The 22,203-nt window shown below is 34.5% G+C and overlaps 2 protein-coding genes, 1 non-coding gene and 2 pseudogenes across 3 annotated transcripts in view; all 5 read left to right on the forward strand.

Annotated features, from left to right (window-relative positions):
• Positions 1 to 5,266: 5,266 nt before the first annotated feature.
• On the forward strand, positions 5,267 to 5,370 carry LOC112476376. Its single transcript, XR_003045048.1, has one exon. It is a non-coding gene; the product is annotated as a small nucleolar RNA U13 (small nucleolar RNA).
• A 3,153-nt stretch (positions 5,371 to 8,523) lies between these two features.
• CXCL11 (C-X-C motif chemokine ligand 11) lies at positions 8,524 to 10,416 on the forward strand. Its single transcript, XM_006907637.3, has 4 exons — positions 8,524 to 8,606; positions 9,424 to 9,550; positions 9,665 to 9,737; positions 9,965 to 10,416. Exons 1-4 carry the CDS (start codon positions 8,546 to 8,548, stop codon positions 10,004 to 10,006), a joined length of 303 nt encoding a protein of 100 aa, XP_006907699.1. The 5' UTR covers positions 8,524 to 8,545; the 3' UTR covers positions 10,007 to 10,416.
• On the forward strand, positions 9,178 to 9,296 carry LOC112476387 (annotated as a pseudogene).
• Positions 10,417 to 10,458: 42 nt separating the features above from the next.
• On the forward strand, positions 10,459 to 10,577 carry LOC112476383 (annotated as a pseudogene).
• Positions 10,578 to 21,838: 11,261 nt separating this feature from the next.
• The window catches only part of CXCL10 (C-X-C motif chemokine ligand 10), a 2,524-nt gene continuing 2,159 nt past the window's right edge, over positions 21,839 to 22,203 (forward strand). Inside the window, exon 1 of the mRNA XM_006907638.3 lies at positions 21,839 to 21,996. Within this exon, the coding sequence (XP_006907700.2) occupies positions 21,936 to 21,996 (61 nt within the window). The 5' untranslated portion in view covers positions 21,839 to 21,935. The remainder of the gene's footprint in view (positions 21,997 to 22,203) is intronic.

Raw genomic sequence — 22,203 nt, forward strand, 5'->3', positions numbered from 1 at the left:
GACAAAAATAAGCTAAGAAATTTATCAATACCAAGCCAGTATTACAGGAAATGTTGGAGGGACTTCTTTAAGAAGAAAAAAAAACATGTATCAAAAACAGAAATAAAGAATAGTAATAACCACATTCCTATCAACGAGCACCTCAAATGGAAAAGAATTAAGTGCTCCAACCGAAAGATAGGGTGGCTGAATAAATAAGAAAACAAAACCCCTATATATGCTGTCTACAAGAGACTTGCTTCAGATTAAAAGGCACACGCAGACTAAAAGGAAGAGGATGGAAAAAGATATTGCCTTGATGGACCTAGAGAGTATTGCACTGAATGAAGTTAAGTCAGATAAAGAAATAAATACCACATGATTTCACATACATGTGAAATCTAAAGAACAAAGTAAACAACAACAACAACAAATGGAAACAAACTCATAGATACAGAGAATATTTTGAGGGCTACTAGATGGGAGGGGGTTTGGGAGGGGTCGGTGAAAAAGGGCAAAGAGATTAAGAAGCACAACTGGATAGTTACAAAATAGACACAGAAATGTAAAGTGTAGCATAAGGAAAACAGTTAACAACATTGTAATAAATATATAAGGGGGAAAAAGGGTCCTAGATATACTGGGGTGACCACTTTGTGAGTTATACAGATCTCTAATCATGTTGCTGTACAACTGAAAGTAATATATTATTGTATGCCAATTATAATCGAAAAAAACTCATTGAATTATACAATGTAAATACGAGAAACTAATTGTCTATTATATTTCAATAAAGCCAGAAAAGACATATAAAAAAATAAATAAGAGTTGTTCCTGTTTCGAATCCAAAAGTCATTTATTCTAAATTTCAAGATAATATAAGAAATAACATATTTCTAACAACAAAAAAAACCCAATCCTTTTTTTCCACATTCTTGACTATATGTCCTATTTAAAACCTTACATTTAGTTAACCCTTAATTCATACTGGCAAGACCTGTGTACTGAAATGGCCCTTATAAGTGGACATTTTACTTACCCTAGTTAAAAAATACATACAAATAAATCCAATGCAGCTTCGTACCTTACATACATAGCTCCTCTAACATTCACATGCAGGACACATCTCTTCAGGCAAGATCCTTTTGTGCATTATTCTAACTAGCCTTGAAATAATATTGGCCAGATCTATTTTACCCTCTCTTCCAGCTTCTGAGTAGCAGAGGTAATAAACTAACAATAAGTGAAGCTACTGTACAATTTTCTCTTATTGAATCAAGCTTCCTTCAATTAGTTGTTTATAAAGTTGTTCACTGCTAATCTCGCACATGTTTTTATCCCCTAACAATAGGCATTTTGTTTCCCAACGTGGAAAATTAACATTAACATCCTCGTTGACCTGCCAGTTGTCGACTGCAGTCATTTTCCAGGCAGCCAACTTAAGGCCATGCACAGAGCTGCCTTTGTTGTGAGAAAAACATCTCCGAAGTTTATGGTGATGCTGAAACTGTTTTGTACAACCCACTGCTCCTGGCTCAAATACATGCAAATGACAGCAAATGTTCTGTAAAGAGTATAGAGGACACTGAAAAGAGGATTACATCTATTCAGTGAAGTCATAGAACTTGATTGTTTCTTCTGCTGTGTTCTAAATTTTGATATATAAAAGTTTTTTAATTTTACCTAAAATTCTAAAGAAAAGCAATTCAGTTTCAAATCCATGGTTTCTTTTTTTCCTTCTGAATTATTCTGAAAAAAAAAATCAAGTAGCTTCTCTTTGACATTTGTTAATTATACTCTAACAAAAACCATTTGGCACTGAATTTGGCAAAAAGTAACATTCTAAGGCAAATAAATTTAATATAAATTATTAAACAAATAATACTTATAAACTGTTTTGCCAGGTTAAAAATGTAATAATTGTTTCTGATAACTCTTTCCAAAAAGGTAACATTAAGTTTTCTTTTCAGAAAAGGAACTATATAACAAAATCTTAACTAATTTCCAAGAAAATGAAAGAACTGTAGTTCAAGTTATTCCAGAAAACCCTCTCTTTTGCAATAAATTTAATTAAGATAATGGGAAACTATCTAACTCCAGAAACAAGATACAGATAACCTGTATCTGATCAGCATGAACACGCATAGTTAAAAAACAAAGCAAATTAAACTGTCAGTTAACTAATTTTCAACTCTTTAATCACTGGAAGCTGAAAGCATGTCTTCTCTTTGTGCTCATCTTTCAGAGTACAGATATCTATCTCTTCTTTAACATCATAAATTTGGTACAGAGTTCAGTAATCTTTTATACAAGGTGTGCCAAGGTTCTGATTTCATTCCTTCTGTCATTCTCATAAGGAAAGGAAAGGTACATTGCCTGGCAGTGGCTTTTTCAAGCATGAGAAGGTCAGTATGATGATGGTGGCCACTGAAAATTGGCCCTTGTTTTGTGCTTGCACTTGAGACTGCAATGTTTGTGGTAGCACATATCATGGATGAAGTCATTCTTAGGAAATGTGAGCCTTGGTACATCTCATTCTCAAATACCAGATTGCATTAGCAGGGATCAGTTTCTGCAAATGTCTTCTTATGTCAAAGTCCCAGTAAGGGATCAAGTATAGGCTCAGAAACCACCTTATTCAGAATTCATTCTCTTTGGGATGTTTTCAAATTGCAATAAAAAATGCAACATTCCATAACGCCCTAATGATTTTTTAAAATTGTTTTTATACTAACCTCTTCCAAGTCTTTGGAAGAAAATATAGCTTTGCCCAATGCCCAATGACTGTCTTGTATATATCCTGCAGGATCTGTCTGATTTCTGGGAAGGGTATTTAAATAATGTTACAAGAAAATCCTAGGAGTGGTATTCCTTTAAGGATTCCTGAAAAACAAGCAAAAAAAAATCCACTGAAAGCTTCCTAAATGCCTTAATCCCTTTATAAAAGAGTATTAGGTACTATAGTTCTGTAGTTCTTAGAGCTAAGGATTCTACCTCAATCTGTTCAGTTTATTCATATTATTTTAGGTGCCTAGCACATGTGTGCCAACTTCTTCCCCAGGAGTGAGTCATTTGTCTTCTAGAAAAAAATACAAAAAACCAGGATTCTGTTACATTATACTTATTGATGATAAATAGAAATATTTGTTTCCATTTCTAACCCACTTTTCACTAATTTAACTGGACAAAATATCCTTGATAATTCTGTTTGGCAGGTAATAAATTTTTCAGAGACTTAGTGAATGGTGAGTTGAGAATTAAATCTTTAAATGTCTTACATGAATCTCTTCCCACTTGAAAACATTTTTAAAATCTATATTAATTGGATAATTTGGGATTATAACTAAAACTTCAGGTGAATGACAGGTTATATAGAGTTTAAGCTAGAAGGGTCTTTGATGATTAATTATAGAAACTAGATTAATTTCCTGGGATTCTCTGTTGAGTGGGTGAACCTGGAATAGTCCAATTCCAGAAACAAAAAGCAGGGGGGAGGGGAATACTACAAAGACAAAGAATGCAATTTAACCTTTCTCCTTCTTACTCAAAAAGAACAAGATATAATGACTTAGTGAAGAAAGAAAGAACAAAAGGACTAGAAAGACTTAAAAAGTTTCTAAAACAAAGCAAAACAAAAAGCACAGTATCGCTCCTTTCCATCCCCATTCAAATTAATCAAGGCAGCATAATATACTAAATTTCAAATAATAATTAGATCTGCACTGTCCGATATGCTAGCCACTAACTATGTGCCTACTGAGCATTTGAAATGTGGTTTGTCCAATCTGAAGACTTAATATTAAAAAAAAAAAAAAATTTCATTTAATGTTTTTAAATTGATTACACACTGAAATGGTATTTTTTCATGTTTTAGATTAAATAAAATATATTCTTAAAATTAATTTCACTTGTTTCTTTTTACTTTTTAAATGTAGCTACTAGGATAAAATTAAACATGTGGCTCACATTATATTTCTACCAGATGAAGCTAGACAAGACATTTAGTGCTATAAAGCCAGCAGCAGAAGAAATCACTATATACTGAAGAAGGCTTCATGAAGGTAGCACAACTTAAAAGAAGGAAAGGATTCTGAAAAGTACATCTCATGCTAGAAGAACCATATTACATGAATAGAAAGAAGAGGGACTTCTCAAGCTCACTGGATGAGGGGATTTTCTGAAAAAAATTCATCCTCCTCATGTGATATTAGAAAGTATTTAGTCCAGAACAAGTCATAGTCCTGAAGACACATATCTACAGAGACAGCAGAAATCAGGCAGACCATATCCTACAACTAATTAGAAAGCTGCAAATTTGCAGTAAAAAGGAACTTGGTTTTGTTCACTGCTCTATCTTCAAAATTCAAGAGTGCCAGGCATGCAAGACACACCTAAAATAAATATTTGTTAAATGAATGAATGAGCAAAAGAACTATTGTACAAAGGAGTGGTGCTTTTCAGTAAACTTTAAGGCAGGGACACCAGAGGAAAGGAGAGTAAACAGGAAGGGAGTGAGTGTTAAAGGAGAGAGCATCCACATAAGCACCTGCGAGAACCTATCAGGCTCATTCTTTTGTATTGTTCAAGAAAATGAGGTGAAAATGTTAAAACACAAAACCAATTCCTCTCTCAACCCTGCATAATTTTGGACCTATTACCTGGACTTGAAGTGAAGAATTAAATAAACCTTCCTTAGCATCCAAACTGCAATTCACCTCAAAGGAAAACAGACAAGGCTCCATCCACAGGGGTATAGAGCCCTCTCTTCTGGGGTCATATACCAGCAGCAGTAGCACCCTCCCTATAGACTACTGGGTGGTCTTCCTCTCAAGAAGACGGGTTTTTTTCCCCTTCTCCCTGCCTTCTCCCCTATTTCCTCCTAGAATATTTAGAAATACACCCTGACACACAAAAATTAGAGATCTGGCATAGTCTGCTTTGAAAATTGTCACTTGAAAAATGTGTGTGTGTATGTAAAGGGGAGGAAAAACTAGTTCCTGATGTTTTCACAATATTATGCACTATCAATTGTAGTAATAAAAGACAATAAAACACACACAGTTTTGAAGAAGAAAATTCTGATTCATGAGTTTTCTACTCAACAAAAGAGTAATTCACACATGAAGTCCAAAGGTTGAAAGTTTGTTCATGTTATATGAAAATTTGAATTATGCCTATTTGAAATAGTATAATACAGAATATTAATCAAGTCTTAGTTTATGCATAAAAATTTTAAGAATGTCAATTTCCAGGGGTTTCTTCTTCTTTTTAAAAAATTAATCAAGAGTACCTTTTGTAGTTCATAATTGTGATGATTAGGTGTTTGTGCTGTTGTGTGAGATGTGCCCCCCTCAAACCTTGTTACGACATTAGGACATTACCCGTCTGATGTGAAAAGAAAAAAATTAATCAAGAATCACTGTTTAAGCCAACAAATATATGAAAGGATGCTCAATTTTGCTAGCTATTAGGGAAATGCAAACCAAAACCACAATGAGATACCATATCACATCTGCTAGAATAGGTGTTATCAACAGGACAAATAATAACAAACGTTGTAGAGGATGTAGAGAAAAAGGAACCCTTATACACTGCAGGTGGGACGGGAAACTGGTAACAGTATGGAAGTTCCTCAAAAACATAAGAATTGATCTACCATATGATCCAGCAATCCCTCTACTGGGTATTTACTCTGAAGACTTGAAAACTCATAGCTGAAAAGATATTTGCACACTGATGTTCACAGCAGCATTATTTATAGTGGCCGAAACAGGGAAAAAAACAAAGTGTCCTAAAATAGATGATTGGATAAAGAAGCTGTGGTACATATATATATATATATGGAGTATTACTCAGCCATAAGAAGAGATGTAAGACTGCCATTTGCGACAATATGGTGGACCTTGAGATAATCATGCTAAGCAAAATAAGCCAGACAGAAAAAGTTAAAAACCACATGATGTCACTTATATATGGGATATAAACCTAAAAGCAACAAATTGGACAGAGACTCATGGACATGGACAATAAACTTGTGGTTACCAGAAGGTCGGGTGGGGGGTGGGGCATAGATAAGGTAAAAGGGGTCAAATATGTGGTGACAGAAAGAAATCTAACTATAGGCAGTGAACACACAATGCAAAATATATATGACTTATTGTTGAATTTTACAGTTGAAACTTACTGGATTTCGTTAACCAATGTCACCATAATAAAAAAAGTAATAATAAAAAGGGAAAAAAATCACTGTTTAAGAGATTCCCTTACACCAAAGCTATACAAATTTAGGTGGTAAAAAAATATATTCATTATTCTTTGTCTATATTTTGTGAACCACGCTATTACATTTATACACTGGACTTGTGTAAGTCATTTCCATGATTAGAATGTTACTTTTACATTCACAACTATTACAATTTAAAATATTTTTCATATCTTATAACAATATCATCCAATCTTTTACTAAGTGCTTATGCTTGTGCTAATGCTGAAAAATACCCTAAAATAAGTTAGGTGTGATATGTCAGTTTTAGGAAAGAACACCATAACGTATTAGAGACAATAATAGCAGCTAACACTTTTTGAGTGCCAGGCACTCTTCTAAACAATTTATATATATTACTTTTTAAAATACTTAGCTTATAATGGTCCCATGAAAAAAATACATTATCCCCATTTATATTATCTATGTAATATAAATATATTATCAATATATGTTATATTATAAATATTGTAATAGACTATATTAACCACAGATGAGAAAACTGAGGCTCAACATGTTGTGGTAACTTACTCAGGACTACACAATTACTAAACAACAGAACGTGGATTTTAACATAGGCTTGATTCAGAGCCCTCCCTGTTAACGATGCTCTACTGTGTTTCTAGTGCTAAGAAAATGAAAAGCAACATTAAGAGAAAATAAAGGATAAGAAATTATGAGATCCAAGCACATACTCATTTTACTTTAACCATTTTCCTGTGGAAAAATTAGTCTTGAATGACATGTTGAATGAATGAGAAACAGAGAAAAAATATTCCAGCTATCTTGAGATTAATTAAAACAAGGGCTAAGAGGTTTTAAAAACTGGTAGTGGTTGTTAAAGGAATTTAAATGTAGGATATATCTAAATAAATATGTAGTTTCAGGATAAAATATAAAAATAATTCTCAAAAGAAAAGTTGAATAATGTAAAATAATAATCTGAAAAAAGCAAACTAGCTATAAATCCCTGATTATACTAACAAAACTAGGAAACAGGAATAGATGTCTGAAAGAAAGTTACAGTGATTTTCTCACCTTACAAAGGGAGAAATGAGAAGATACAATTCTAGTTGATGTAAATAATTAGAGATACAGGTAAAAATTTTTAAAAGATTACTAGCAAAATGTAAAACCATGTATTACTTTCGAATCACATAAGTGCTAAAGAAAATATATTTAAAGTTAAGAAGAAACCAAAGAAAACAGACAGAAAAGAAATAGCAAGAAAGCATTTTAAAAGCTTATTATACAGTAAATTTATCCATAAAAAAATCCCTTGGGTATGATTTTTTAAGTGTGACACATTTAAAACAAAAAGATTAGAAAGCTAAAGAGGAAAAGGTAAACATAAAAAGATAACAGGAGTTACATAAAATTAGAATCTAAGATGTAAAAACATCACATGAGAGAGAAAAAAGGGTCATTTTTTAAAAATCCACAGATCATACAACTATACATATTAAATAGTGCTAAAATATATATATAAAGTAAAAACAGTTAAACATGCAAAAAGAAATGGATATAAATTCAAAAGTATATAAGGAGACTTCTTTAGACAAGTAGTATGGTTGGCAAAAATATAAATAAGGTTAAATAAAAGTTGTTTAATGTCATAACATAGGACTTGTATAAATGATTAGAGTTTGGACTTAAAAGCAAAACTAAAATGATAAAAACTGAATTTTTTAAGAATGTTCTTTTGCATAGTTATGTGGAAGGTGAAAAGACTGAAAACAGGAAGACAATCTTCCTGAATGAAAGAATGAATGGCAATCTGAATTCCACTGCCCAGGCTAGTGCAATAATTAGATAAGCCTTAAGGCATTATTTTACATTATTCAACTTTTCTTTTGAGAATTATTTTTATATTTTATCCTGAAACTACATATTTATTGAGATATATCCTACATTTAAATTCCTTTTTGCATGTTTAACATTATGAAATAATGTTACTAACTTCCTAAAAAAAATTCCAGGCTAGTGCAATAATTAGATAAGCCTTAAGGCGGCTGGTTCCCATTTGGGTATATCCTATTCTATATATAGGGTATATCCTATTATATATATAGCTCTTTACTCTGTATATAGTAAAAAGTGCTTTCTTATCAGCATTACTTTTGATACTGTATCAAATAGGAAGGCACAGTGATGTTAAGAACAAAACAGAAACTCTTGGGAAAAAGGAGTATGACTCATGGAGGGAAATTCCTGTTGCCATGAGAGGATTGGTGGCATATCAAATGCTCTATATATACCAGTTAAGAATTCCCTATCACTTTCAGCATTTCAACTGTCTCCAAGATGAGCGTGAAAGGCATGGTTATAGTCTTGGCTGTGATATTCTGTGCTACAATTGCTCAAGGTATATGGTATTGTTTACTTCTCAGCCTATAAATTTCTTTTCTAATTCTTCAAATGTCTTTTCTTCTACTTTTATTTTAAAATATATACTAAGTTTTTATTTAACCTCACATATTAGAAGTTACTATAGCTTTGGCAGAGAATGCTAGAAATGTTTAAGGCACTAGTGATGATTATTGAAACTAGAGATGATAAACTACATGGAATTTTTTATTTGGCTATAAAATCTGGCAAAATCCTTCAGTAATAACTTTAAAATATGTTAAGATTTTTATGAAATAATGTTACTAACTTCCTAAAAAAAATTCCTGAGCATAAAAGCAAGAGGCAAATAAGCTTGATCTCCAATAAACTTTTCATGTTTTCTTTTTTTCTTTAAAGGTTTGCTTACAAATTTAAGAAGAAAATCACCAACATTTTACTTAAGCTCTTTTCCCAATAACAGCAGTGTCAAATGCTATTCAACAAATTACTATCTTTATCCTTAATGAAAACTCAGCTCACATTCTTCATCAGAATTATAAACCATAGCCATCTGTTGCAATCAGATTTATTAATAACTTATGCAATGAGTCTATGGCCACGCCACCCTAAACAAGCCCAATCCCATCTGATCTCGGAAGCTAAGCAGGGTTGGGCCTGGTTAGTACTTGGATGGGAGACCAGCTAGGAAGACCAGGTACTGTAGGCGTGAAAAATTTTAAAAATAAGGGATTGTAAACTGACAAGGTCCTTGCAATCTGTGAGGTCAACCACGGGTTGCCTTGCCTAAAAATAAATAAATAAATAAAAATAATTTATGCCTTGATCTGTTCTAGGCTTCCCAATGTTCAAAGGGGGACGTTGTCTTTGCATAGGCCCTGGAGTAAAAGCAGTGAAAGTGGCAAATATTGAGAAAGTCTCTGTAATTTACCCAAGTAACAACTGTGACAAAATAGAAGTGATGTAAGTAATGGACTTACTAAAGATGACAATGATGGAGACATTTTTGTGGGGGGGTTTTGTTTGTTTATGCTCTTCCATCCAAAATTTAAGACTGTTATGGATTTCCCTTAACAGTATCATCCTGAAAACACATAAAGGTCAAAGATGCCTAAATCCCAGATCGAAGCAAGCGAACATTATAATCAAGGTAGGTTAACAGATTACTTCCATCTTATAATGGTTTTATCCGAGAGAGATCTTTTGAAAAAAATAGACAACTGCAGAAAGATTCTATGATTTTGTGTGAAATGTTCTGATAAGGGGTGTTTGGTTATAATCAGTTTTCCTTTCTTGCTATGTTTTTACATGTCAACTCTCAATCACTGAGAAATGAGAATAGCCCAAGTTTATAAAACTTTTGTTTTCTCATTACAGAAAGCTGAAAGAATGAATTTTTTAAAATATAAAAACATCTGAAATCCTGGAAAAGAGGATTTGAAAACTCAGAACAAGTTTAACTGTGACTACTGAAATTATAAGAATTCTGTAATAAGCAACTGACTTTCTCCTGCCTGTTGCAATGTACATTCATGCATTTGTAGGTTAGGGAAACTTGTAGAAGATTCGATGCTTATAACTATTCTGCTGTGACTATAAAAGTATTTCTGTCTCTATAAGTTACCTGCTGTTACTTGATCTATATTCCATATTACAATCTACAGTTATAACGGAGACATTACTGGAGTCAAGATCTCCTGAGTTAAAAGCATCCATGTATATAATAAACATTCTCCATATAATTTTAATGCAAATCTACATTTCTTTTCCCCCAAATTAGATAGCAAATATATAAGAAAAAAATTCTTATATCTCATTTTGTTTTATAAAAAGGCTGTAATTCATGAAATGTACTATGAAAAAAATTATAAGTCTACGGCGATGCCACCTTGAACGTGCCCAATCTCATCTGATCTCGGAAGCTAAGCAGGGTCAGGCCTGGTTAGTACTTGGATGGGAGACCACCTAGGAAGACCAGGTGCTGCAGGCATTTAAAAAAATATATATAAGGTAAAGGAAACTGGTAAGACTCCAAATATCTTACAATTAAATTAGCAGCTCTGGTCTTAATTTAAGATTTTTTTCACTGAGATGTTTTGAAGCAATTAGGTTATGTGTATTTACTGTGTAAAATTTTGTTTTGATCTATTCTTATAAATTATAGCAATATCTGACTCATTTTAAATGTAAAATGTTTTTGTCTACTGAAGAAAATGTTGAAAAATAAATATATGTGCATATCTGGCAATCACCTTTACTTTCTGTGATTCTTTTTCTTAGGAAGATACATAATCTAATATTTTAAGTCATGCCTATATTATATAATTTAGGGATATCTAAGATAGTTTTACTATGAAAAGAATCAACATCATTTTTCTCTAATAAATTACCATAACCATTCTTAAAATTTTTGTTTTCCGAAAATTTGAGATGCCTTTAACAATTTCACCCTATATTTCGAGAAGTATAGTTACCTGTCATCACACAGAATTGTTTAGAAAGGTACTTTAATACAGCTGTTCCCAACCTTTTTGGGGATTGGTGCTCCTATGAGAATCTAATGCCTGATGATCTGAGGTGGAGCTGAGGCGGTGATGCTAGCGCTGGGGAGCGGCTGCAAATACAGATGAAGCATCTGGTCTGCGGTGCGGCTTGGCCTGTGGCCTGGGGTTTGGGAATCCCTGCTTTAATGGGTAGTTGTGAAGGAAAAACTGTCCCTTTTTTAAACGAGTCTTCCTGAGTCCAAACCCCCTTCTTACTTGGGCAAATCCCTATTATGTGAGTCTTGGTAGGAGACCAAAAGGGAGATGGCCACAGGAAGGAAATCCTTCCTGGCAGCCAGAACAAGGTATCAGGCAGGCCATATCCAACCTAGACTTTGAACTCCAGCTACCATCACAAAGATGCTATCAGTAAGAAAATTATTTAAAGTGACAGTAGTATCAGTGTAAGTCATATAGTAGTAGCTTCCTAACACATGCTCCTGTACCATGACTTTGGCTAATCCTCCCTGCCCCCTAGCTCTCTTAGGTTTTTGTCCATTTTCCAAGCCTGATTCTTCAGTCTTTCTTTGGATTCTTCAACTAGCAATTACATTCCCTTTCTGCTGAAGCTAGCCAGAGTTGGTTTCTCTGCATGTAACCAAAAACCCTCGCTGATACAGCAGTTTATAGATACCTATACATTTGAAAAATAAAAATATTCGTTACATATTACCAAAAAAAAAGGTTTTTCTGTTTATTTGAAAAAAAAAGAACAATTTTAGTGTATCTTTTGTGTATCCTTCCCATTGACATCAAAGAGCTAAACATAAAGCAGATCAGAGAACTGACAGGAAAGTAACTAACAGAGGAAGGCTGCCTGGAACCTAAGGCCTCTTACTGACTGGCTTTTTGACTGGTGCCTACGAGCAACAATGAGAAGCCAAAATGTCATCTGGGGGACTTGTATATAAATCTATATAACCTATATATCACTTATTTATACATAATATAAACATATATAGTATAAACACATGGTATATAATACATAGTATAAATTAAATATATATAGTATAAACATGATATATAATACATAGTATAAACAGATGTTATATATATCATAAACCTACATAAAGTTCTATGTAGAGATGGGACTTCTATATAAATTCCCTGAATAGTTTCAAAACTTAGATCTAATATTTGAATATTTACAGTGATTTTTTAGAGTATCTTTAAAAATAAAAATTCATTGAATTAGGGCTACATGATAACTTTTTTACATAATGTATAGACCAGTACATTATTTTTTGACCAGTACATTATTATTGAGAAGACAACATATACTTAAATTTCTTCATGACAAAATAAACATATGAATTAACATTGTACATTCCTACCTCAGTACTACTACTCCCTCTGTCCATTTTTTCACTAAGCTAATATCTACTAGTCACTTAGATCTCAGTTTAAATGACATTTTCTCCAAGAGGTCATCTTTGAAATCATGCCTTTAATCTCAACTAGATTAGGTATTCATAACACTGTCTACTTTTCCATCACACTATTTATTGCAACCGTCACTAAAGAATTGTGCTTAGTATCTGCTCTCCCACAAGTGTAAGCTCAGTAAGAAAGCCACAGTAGTTCTAGCCCATAGGACAATGCCCAGCACATATTAGAACCTCAATAAATATTTGAGCATGGATGACTGAATGGCCACAGAAATTAAGGGGAAAGGAACTTACAGCTGAGGAGTAAATGACATGAGAATATGCAGTGGTAGGAAAGTATAAGGTAGGTTAAAAAATAATAATAATTAGGTTGGCTTGGTGGGAGTGACGGATGAAGGACATCAAACGTCCAGCTAAACAACCTTAAATTTTACTCTCTATAAAATAGGGATTTATAAATGTGAATAGGAGAATGATCCTACTCAAGTTATTCTAAATTATTCTGGGAATGGCACAGAAGGTTGATTGGAAATGGGAAAGGTTGATTGGAAATGAAAAAGGGAATATGTTGCCATAGCTCAGGTGTGTATTTCCCAAACTTCAAGTCATTTTCATATCATTATAATTTTTAAACTGTATTTCTGATCAATCTTTGTTTTGCAAATGTGTACCATCTCTTTTTTTGCATGCATCTACATAAAAAGCAAACTTTCACTACTGTACATTGGAAATCAATATCACTTGCTATAGAAATAAAATGTAACAGTAAAAGGCAATGTAATAAAAAATACTAAATTTAAGCTAGATATTATTATATGCCAAAGGTTCTAACCATCAAGCTTGCCCTGTATTTGTTAAAAGGGAGATTTACATAGTTGGTGAGATGTTTGAAAGCCATACTAATAGCAAAGTGAGACTCTCCATGATTTAACTGCAGTTAAAAAGAGAATAATTAATTGATATTAAATGTTGTTATCAGTGAGTCCCCTAGCGTTGTCCCACACTTTGGGAAATACTGGTCTGAAAATTTGTAAGGGCAATATGTTAAATAGAATTACCATGTGAGCCAGCAATTCTATTCCTAGGTATACACTCGAAAGAATTGAAAACAGTTGTCCAAACAAAAACTTGTACACAAATGTTCATACAGCATGAGTCACAAAATCCAAAAGGTAGAAACACTCAAAAGTCCATCAACGGATAAATGGATAAAGAAAATGTGGTATATGCACACAATGGAATATTATCCAGCCTTAAAAAGCCATGAAATACTGATACATGCTACAACCTGGATGAATCCTGAAAACATATGCTACGTAAAAGAAGCCAGACACAAAAGACAACATATTGTATGAGTCAATTTATATGAAATATCCAGAAAAGGCAAATTCTTAGAAACAGAAAGCAGACTCGTGGTTGTCAGGGGCTCGGGGGGAGGAGGAAATAAGGAGTGACTACCTAATGGGTAAAGAGCTTCTGTTTGGGATGACAAAAAAGTTCTGTTTGGGATGACAAAAAAAGGTAATAGTGATGATTATACAGCATTGTTAATGCACTTGATACCACTAAACTGTACACTTTTAAATGGTTAAAATGGTAACTTTTATGTTATACGTATTTCACAATATAAAAGTAATTAGAGCTAAACTAAGGTGGTAATGGTGGAAACAAATATAACGAGATTACATAGCAAAGAAAGAATCAATAAGACTTAGTGACAGAGTGTATGTGAAGGTTGAAGCTGAGGAAAGGAATCAAAGAAAATGCTAAATAAGGGTTTAAATCTGACATAGAGGCAGAAAAGGGAATCAAGAAAAGTTTTGAGGTTTAAAATAATAGTACTTCCACTAAGAGGAATACAGAGATCGGGGGAAGATGTAGTTTAGCAGAAAAAACTGCAAGTTGGGTTTTAAACATATGGAACCTGAGATGTCAAATATCCACAGTGATTTAGAAATTCAGAACTGTTTCTTTTAATTAACCAAGAGAAGCTTTCAAACAGATGGAGTAGTTTTGGATAATACTGCTAGAAAGGAAAGGTTATATTTAATCACTCTTGGCTATTGACTATGGTACTTAATATGCTCATATAGAATTAATATACCTCTTTAGTATCTGTTTCTTAAAGATTTCCAGAACCAACAATTATAAATCTTTATGATGCAGTCAACTGGTTCTGTGCATTATAAATAGTATACCCTCACACACACTATTGAGGGTATTAGGGGGTGGAAAGGGGCACAAGTGCCAAGGCAATGTCAATTCCTTCACCTTGCCTTCTCTGCAACTTTTATTTGAGACTGAGATCATGATGTACACTGCAACTATAGTTTCACTTAAGTATCAAAGAAGGATAACCACACTTCCTGGAAATCCTGGTACCATAAGTACAGATGTAGTTGCTTGGTACAGCTCAATAAACTGGTAGAATATAGGAAATGCCCTGAAGTGAATTATTTTACATAATTTCCCATAAATTGTAATTTGGATTCTACTTTAAACCGTACACGAAAAAAAGACAAATTGTCAATAAGAGCTTGAAGAAAACTAAACGATGATCTAAACTATGGACTAACATGCACTACTGAACTACATCATAATGAAATATATACTTAAGACTCCTCTCAAAAAAAGACAACAATGAATCAATTAAAACTAGACCTTTTCTAAAGCTTTTGATTAAAAATGAAACAAAGTATTTAAAAAATTCATATTACTTTATTTAAATCTGACTTATAGGAGGGAGGGGACAATGCACTATTCTTACCAAAAACACATTTGCTTTTATAGTGCTCTCAAATGTTATCTCTTCCCCAAAATGAATAAGTATGCCATATTTGTAAAAGTCCTCCCAAATGCATGAGTTTGCAAACAGAGCACTCTATTTTACGGTATGTTCATTTCTGTTATCTACAGCAATCCCCAAAAAAGACCAGGGCTACTCCTACCTCTGCATCTGCCTTGACACTGGGCCTGTCTTCTACAAAGCCATGCATGACTATGGCCTACCTGCCCTGGTTTCATCATATCCCAAGTTGTCACAAAATTCCGAAAATGAAATCATCTTTAAACTGTATGTCAATACAACAAAAAATATATCCATATACATGTGTGCTCTCATGTGTGTGTGTGCCCATTAAAAAAGATAACAGGAAGCAAAGCAAGGACTAGAAACCTCTTGCCATTTATAGTCAGCATCCGTCCAAATGACTTTACCTGAAAGTACAATCCATATCACATGAAATTTCTTCAATTCATCCCTGTCTCTCCTCTCTCTGATTAAAGCTTGAATTCAGGCCCCAATTAGCTCTTATAGAGACTGTTATAAGAGTTTCCTTAGTCTCCTTGCCTCAGTCTCCCACCATCCAACAGTGCTCCAAAGAAAACTTTGAAAAAGACTCCTTAACCAAGCTTTAGCTTGCTCCTCTGAACCCTCTTCTCAACTAGGCCTTGACTTTGGGCTCCTGTGTTCCAGGCTTAATCCAGACTTAGCGAGAATCCTGCTCAGTCAGTTTAGCAAGAATCCCCACCCTTGATATCTGATCATTTTCCATATCTGGTCAAATTCCTCATCTCCCCCTCAAGCCCAGTTTTATACTGAGGTCCCTTTCCCCTTATTGCAGTAGTTCCTAAACATAATCTGTTTTTACCGCTTTAACTATTGTAGAGCTATGGGTTTTTTTTTTGACATCTTCTAAAACGCAAATCTGGTATTACTCTCATTTTCAAATATTCAATAACTTCTCATTGTCTTCAGATAAAGTCCACATTGTTCAGCTTATTTCTCTGAATGCTGCTGTCATCTCCTTGATCTACTCCAGTCATATTCAATTATTTGCCATCTCCATGTTATTTTCTATATGAAATGCCCTTCTCCTTTATCCATTTGTCCAATACCTACTTATCTTTCAAGACTGTTCAAGAGTAGCCTGCCATAATTCTTTCCTGAGGCATTGCACACATACTCACTTTAGAATGGATCACTCTCCCCTTACTACCTCCACTATAACACATCATTTTTCTTATCTGCTTACAAGGTCTTCCTCTACTAGGAGGTTCCAAGACTTCTTTCAAGCAATCATGGGATCTCTTTGATGGTCTGAACTTCAATGGTTGGTCATCAGCCAATGATTATCTTACAATACTTGCTAGGACTGAAACCATGTCCTATTTACTTGTATTCCTATAGCACCCCTGCTATAAACCTTGGCAGGTACTCAATGCTTGCTAGTAAAATAGGATTCTTGGTGCCTAAAGCAGCAGAAACCAAAGGGTTTTCACCAGATTCTGTAAGAAATGGTCTTCTAGTTATACAATAAGTGATCTTCACATGTGTATAGTTGGCACGTGTTGTATTGAATAATGCTCGTAGAACACTTCAAATACTTGTGGCTTTCTAATTTATAGTAGTGACAGCCTTTTCAGCAAGAGAATCTGCTTCTTCCTGAAGGACAACGGATGCTGAAAAAGGGCTGGGTTGGGACCCCCATAGTAGAGGCCTCACAGCGACCCCGGCCTCACCTTTCCTTGCACTATAGCTTCAGGATAGATTGTCCTCTGCAGCTTGACCCAGAGCTGGGAATGTCCTGAAAGTTGTCCTGAAACATGATTAATGCCCTTATGCTTACTGATCACAACCTTTATAGTCTAACATTCTTTCCGGACTACTTCCATCTTTGTTCCTGGGTTGCTAACCAGAGGGCCACAGAGAGAAGGTTCCATGAAGCACAACAGACCCCCGGGAAACCATCACGCAGCCTCTGGAATAAGGCCCAGATTTTCCCTTAAATATCCTAAGCCAGACTGAGAAAGTAAGGGAGTTTTTGAAGGTGTTAACCTGCTGCCTTCTCAGATTACTGGTGCTCTGACAATAAAGGGTTACAAAGCTACTAATTTAAGATGACCAGGTGCCTTAATTTGTTGATTGATACCACAGATTTTGTCAATAGAGGCTGATGATGAAAGCAACTCACAGCAGTAGAGCAGAGTGGTTAAGAGGCTCTGAAACAACACGATCTGAATGCACACCTTGCTTATGGAATCCTATTTTAGCTTATCAAAAAACAAGTACGCCATACAGAGTGGTTGTTAAAATTAAATACGATAAATTTTTTTTAAAAAGCACCGCCTAGTGCAAAAAAAAAGCATACCGTAAGTATTAATTTTAATATATTATTTTTAATAAAATAAATTCTAATACTAAGCAGTTTATGCAGACAGTTAATATGGAAACAAGCCATCCTTCAACTCTTTGTATTAAGAACCATGCAACTTGAGATCCTCTATATTTGGATTTGTCAATATAGCTTAATCCACAGTCGACCTGCTCTACTGGAGATATGAAGAAAGAAACAGAAACAAAGAGAAAAGAGAAATGGAAAAAAGAGAGGTGAGAGAGAAAAAAAAGGAGAGGGAGGGTAAAGGAGTGAAGAGAGAAACAAGAGAGAAAAAATAGAACATGAAAAAAAAAGAAACATGGAAACAGTGAAATGGGGAGGGAGGACAAGGAAAGGAAACCAATTCCTACATCCTTATTTCTTCTCTGCCTCTCCTCTGGTTTTATCTCCTACCATCTCATCTAATCAATTTAATTCACTAACCATAATCTTTCCATCTCTCTCCCTTCAGTTCTTTGATCTCTGGATTAACAACTCAATGACCCTCTCTGAGCAGTATGTTGATTTAAACTCATCGATCACTATGTTGTCAAAATATTGCTACAATTTAATATTCTTGGACAATTCCCAAAATTTCATACTAAGAAATAACTCAGAAAAGTAGTGGCATAATTATGCCACCATTTCTTCGGCATCTCTCCAAAGGCTATATTTTTTAAATGCTGGCCACTAGAAAATTCATTTAGACTTTTTAAAATGTCCTTTTAATCTCCTGTTATCTTTACAGCAACCTGAAAGATGAATGGGTTAGGTATCATAATGTGCATTTGAAGCTAAGAAAACTGAAATATGATTGCTCAAGTTCACAGAGCAAGTGAGAGACAGAACTATATACTGTATCTCTAGATTCCCAGCCCATCACATCATCCCATCAAGTGTGAGGAAAGCAAAGCATTGCATGATCTAAAATGTGTCCAAACAGAAGCTATTCTCAGCTCTCCCAAGCACGACACTTGTAAGGGTCTACCACCCACTCTGCACTTTGCTCAGGCTAGCAGTGAATGATGGGACAAATGGGTAATTCAAAAGTATGTAACCAGTATTACTAGGCACTGGGAGCTGAGGGAAACTTGGGGAAGCTCAGTTAAAATTATGAAAGGGAAAACTTTGCACTCCTCTCCCATACCTTCCAAGGAGTATTATTGTACATCGGCTGTGGGGATTCCCATTCTACAAAAATCACTGAACAACAACTCCTTACTTTTTAGGAAATTTCTTCTAAGCACATTAATTTCTCGGAAAGCATTTTTTTCTGAATCTATAACAAGTCTGTCAGTGCACTGTTTCTTTTGGCCTGATGCCACAAATAGAGGCTTAAAGATTAACCAACAGCCTTTGAAACTGAAACTAAAGATGGGATACTTCTTTAACTCCTGGTTTTTTTTGTTTTTGTTTTTTTTTCTGAAACTAGACTCAGATTACTAAATACTAAGAAAGTGAATATGCCAAAAGCCTTGCAAAAATTGAGAGGAATGTAATAGTTATAATTTAGACTTTTATTAAAATGATTCTTATAAATTTGGCAGTGGATGCAACAAGTATTACCGTTGGTTTGCTACTGTCTCCAAAAATTTGATTTTTTTTTCTGAATTCTTCTCCACATTGATCACACTTATAAAGTTTCTTCTCCCTGAGCAGATCCACATTCAAAAAACAAGAGTGCTTTGTTTTAATTCTATGCTCACGAGACAGATTATTAATTCAACTTCCCAGGTACGCTGATACTGGAAAGGGGTGGCTCGGATGCCAGACCCAATCATCCCAGTCACTGAGAGGTCCTCACTATAAATTGTCTTTTGAATTTGTGTCTTTGTTTCTTATAGATTTGGTTTGCAGAATTAACTATTTGAGAACATGTTTACTCTGGATTAGGAAAAAATGGGAATTTTTCTGGACCTATAATACCAAAGATAAGATTTTTGTGGAATCCTAACAAGGTAATACCACCCGTGTGAGACTCTACCAACCTGCCTCACTGGTTGGCTAGCATTCTTCTATACCAGTTTTTGTGACATTTCTTTAAATGCCTCAACTCTCCTCTTTACTTTGCAAGATGGCATCTTAGCCAAGTATTTAGATACTAACAAAGGCAAAATTATCACCATGTATTTTTTATTGTTTAATGTTGAACTGCTCAGAGCCTCTTCTATCCATGATGTCAGACATTTCTCTGAAAATTTTTGGCATTTTTACTCATAGTCCAATTTTTATTTCACACAAATAGCTATTGGGAAGGCCTCTCCATGTCACTGTTCCTCGTAAGCCTTTATCTCATCAGAAGAAAGCCTCTTTGCTAGGTGAAAGTCTTCTTGGTTCTACCAGTTCCTGCCTCACTTCCCTTCCTTTTGTCTTTTCAGTTTCCCACAGTGAAGTCCACAGACTTACCCACGTGAAATTCAGCATTCCAGCAATTTCTGCCTGCCCCAAGCAATAATGCACTCACTCTTCTGATGACAGAGTTCCTACACCTGAGCTTCCAAGTCTTAAGTGTGCCCAGTTCGCAGATATGAGCTTTTATCTTGGCCTCTTTGCCAAGTTTCAGGTCAGTACCTGTAAGGTAGGTATATTAGCCTAATTCTATGAGAGAAGCCCTGCTTTTCTCTGGCCTGTCTCTGCACTGCTGCAGCCTAGCTGACTATGAAAAGACCTCCCAGATATTTATTTCCCTAGGTTCCAAGTATCACCTGCATTAGATTTCCCATTGCAGGGTGATGCATGCATTTGGAACAGTATTTCATCTTGGATTCCATTATCAATCACTTGCGAAGAACACTATCAGACTTAGATACTGCTGAACTTCACTATCAGGCCCAATACGTTTCACTATATAGGTATCACCTGGCTTCCTACTGATGTTATCTGCTGTGAATAATCAGCCAAGTACTAATGATAAAATAAGACACCAAGTTTTGCCCTTGTCGTCCAGTTGAAATTATGCTAATTTCAGTTATCGCTGTTATCAGTTCAACGACTAACACTTTTTCCTTTGTTTGCATTTGACAGTCTTCTTAGAGCTGTGTCTTAAATCAACCTGTTTCCATCCTGTTCTTCCAAGGTCGGTCTCTACTCATCCCCCTCTTTTAAATTTATTTCTTCAAAAAGCATCCTTTGTTTTTGCAATAACTCTATTTTAGGCATGTCCTTTTGTTACTTCATTCTTGATGTTATCCAATGATGTTTTTATTCAAAGACTGACTGTAATACATGAAACTTTTTTACTAACACACCAGAAATCAGATACTCAAATGAGAAGTTTTCCCTCAAAATAGTTACACTGGAGACTATTCACTTATTCTAATGAGTCTATGAATAGTCAAAACATTTCTGTAATTCTTTAAAACTTTTCAGTTCCTTTATCATTAACCTTGTGCAAGAAGACCAAACCTATTATAATACTTGATCGAAGGATAAGCCTGGCTAAATTACTGTTTCCAAAAATTAGCTTTACCTGCAAAAAATGAAAAATTGCTATTACTGAGGATTTTTAAAAATTATTTGGCAGGATTTTAAAAAATTACTTAGCCTCTAAAATTAATTATAAAAGTTTAAAATAAATGTTGAGGAAAAAAACATCAGTAAGAATAAACGAATGGCGACCTTTGTATGACCTAACAATTATCTAACCTCTAAGATTATTTTTGTATATATAAAAGAAGATAACTTTTCTATCCTCTTACTGGGTTGTTGAAGGAATAAAATGAGAAAATAAATGACATCTCTGAAACCCAAAGAGTGAATAAATGTAAGATATTCTTATTCATACCTTAAAGCTGCAAATTAAAATGTACCCAAAACACAATTTGAAGACATACTCATTTTAAAACTGTATTTAGGGCTTTGACTTAAGAGTTGACATTTTTATTTTGCAGGAGGTAAGAGATAAAAGATCTATTTTAAAAATTTCGATGTGCAATAAAGTTCTGTTTTTCCAGAAATAGTTCTTGATTTGGAAAGTGAAACCTAACTCACTCTTATTGAAAAAAAGAAGGTGGAGGGAAATTCCATAACTCAGAAGCCACAATAAAGACAAATAACACCTTCGATTTTGCAACATGGGACTTTCACCAAGGATCAGGCAACAGATTTTGCTGAGTACACTGTAATGTTATCCAATCAGAATCAGAGAGGGAAAGTGTCTTAACAAAATAAATACTGAGTCCTAGTCCCACGTTTTCTGAGACACTCCTCAACTGCTTAGACATTCTGAGCCTACTGCAGAGGAACCTCCAGTCACAGCACCATGAATCAAAGTGCTGTTCTTATTTTCTGCCTTATCATTCTGACTCTGAGTGGAACTCAAGGTAAGGAACATCAAGGGATATTTAATTTGTAAGGTCAGAAATAGTACTGTGTATAAATTCTACAAGTACAGAAATAGAGTATTTGCAAAAGTTTTACAGACTGCCTATGAAGGGGAAACGAGCAGAGATTCCCTCTGGTCACTGAGTTTATAATCAGAGAAGCAAGTGGACTATAAGAGAGAAGAAAGGTGGGAACAGAAGGGAAAG

This window comes from Pteropus alecto, unplaced genomic scaffold, assembly GCF_000325575.1.
Source record: "Pteropus alecto unplaced genomic scaffold, ASM32557v1 scaffold161, whole genome shotgun sequence".
Lineage (NCBI taxonomy): Eukaryota > Metazoa > Chordata > Mammalia > Chiroptera > Pteropodidae > Pteropus > Pteropus alecto.

Coding starts and splice junctions, on each gene's coding strand:
- CXCL11 (XM_006907637.3), top strand. CDS start 8,546: ATGAGCGTGAAAGGCATGGTTATAGTCTTGGCTGTGATATTCTGTGCT. Junction 9,551..9,664: donor TGTGACAAAATAGAAGTGAT/GTAAGTAATGGA, acceptor TTCCCTTAACAG/TATCATCCTGAAAACACATA. Junction 9,738..9,964: donor AAGCGAACATTATAATCAAG/GTAGGTTAACAG, acceptor TTCTCATTACAG/AAAGCTGAAAGAATGAATTT.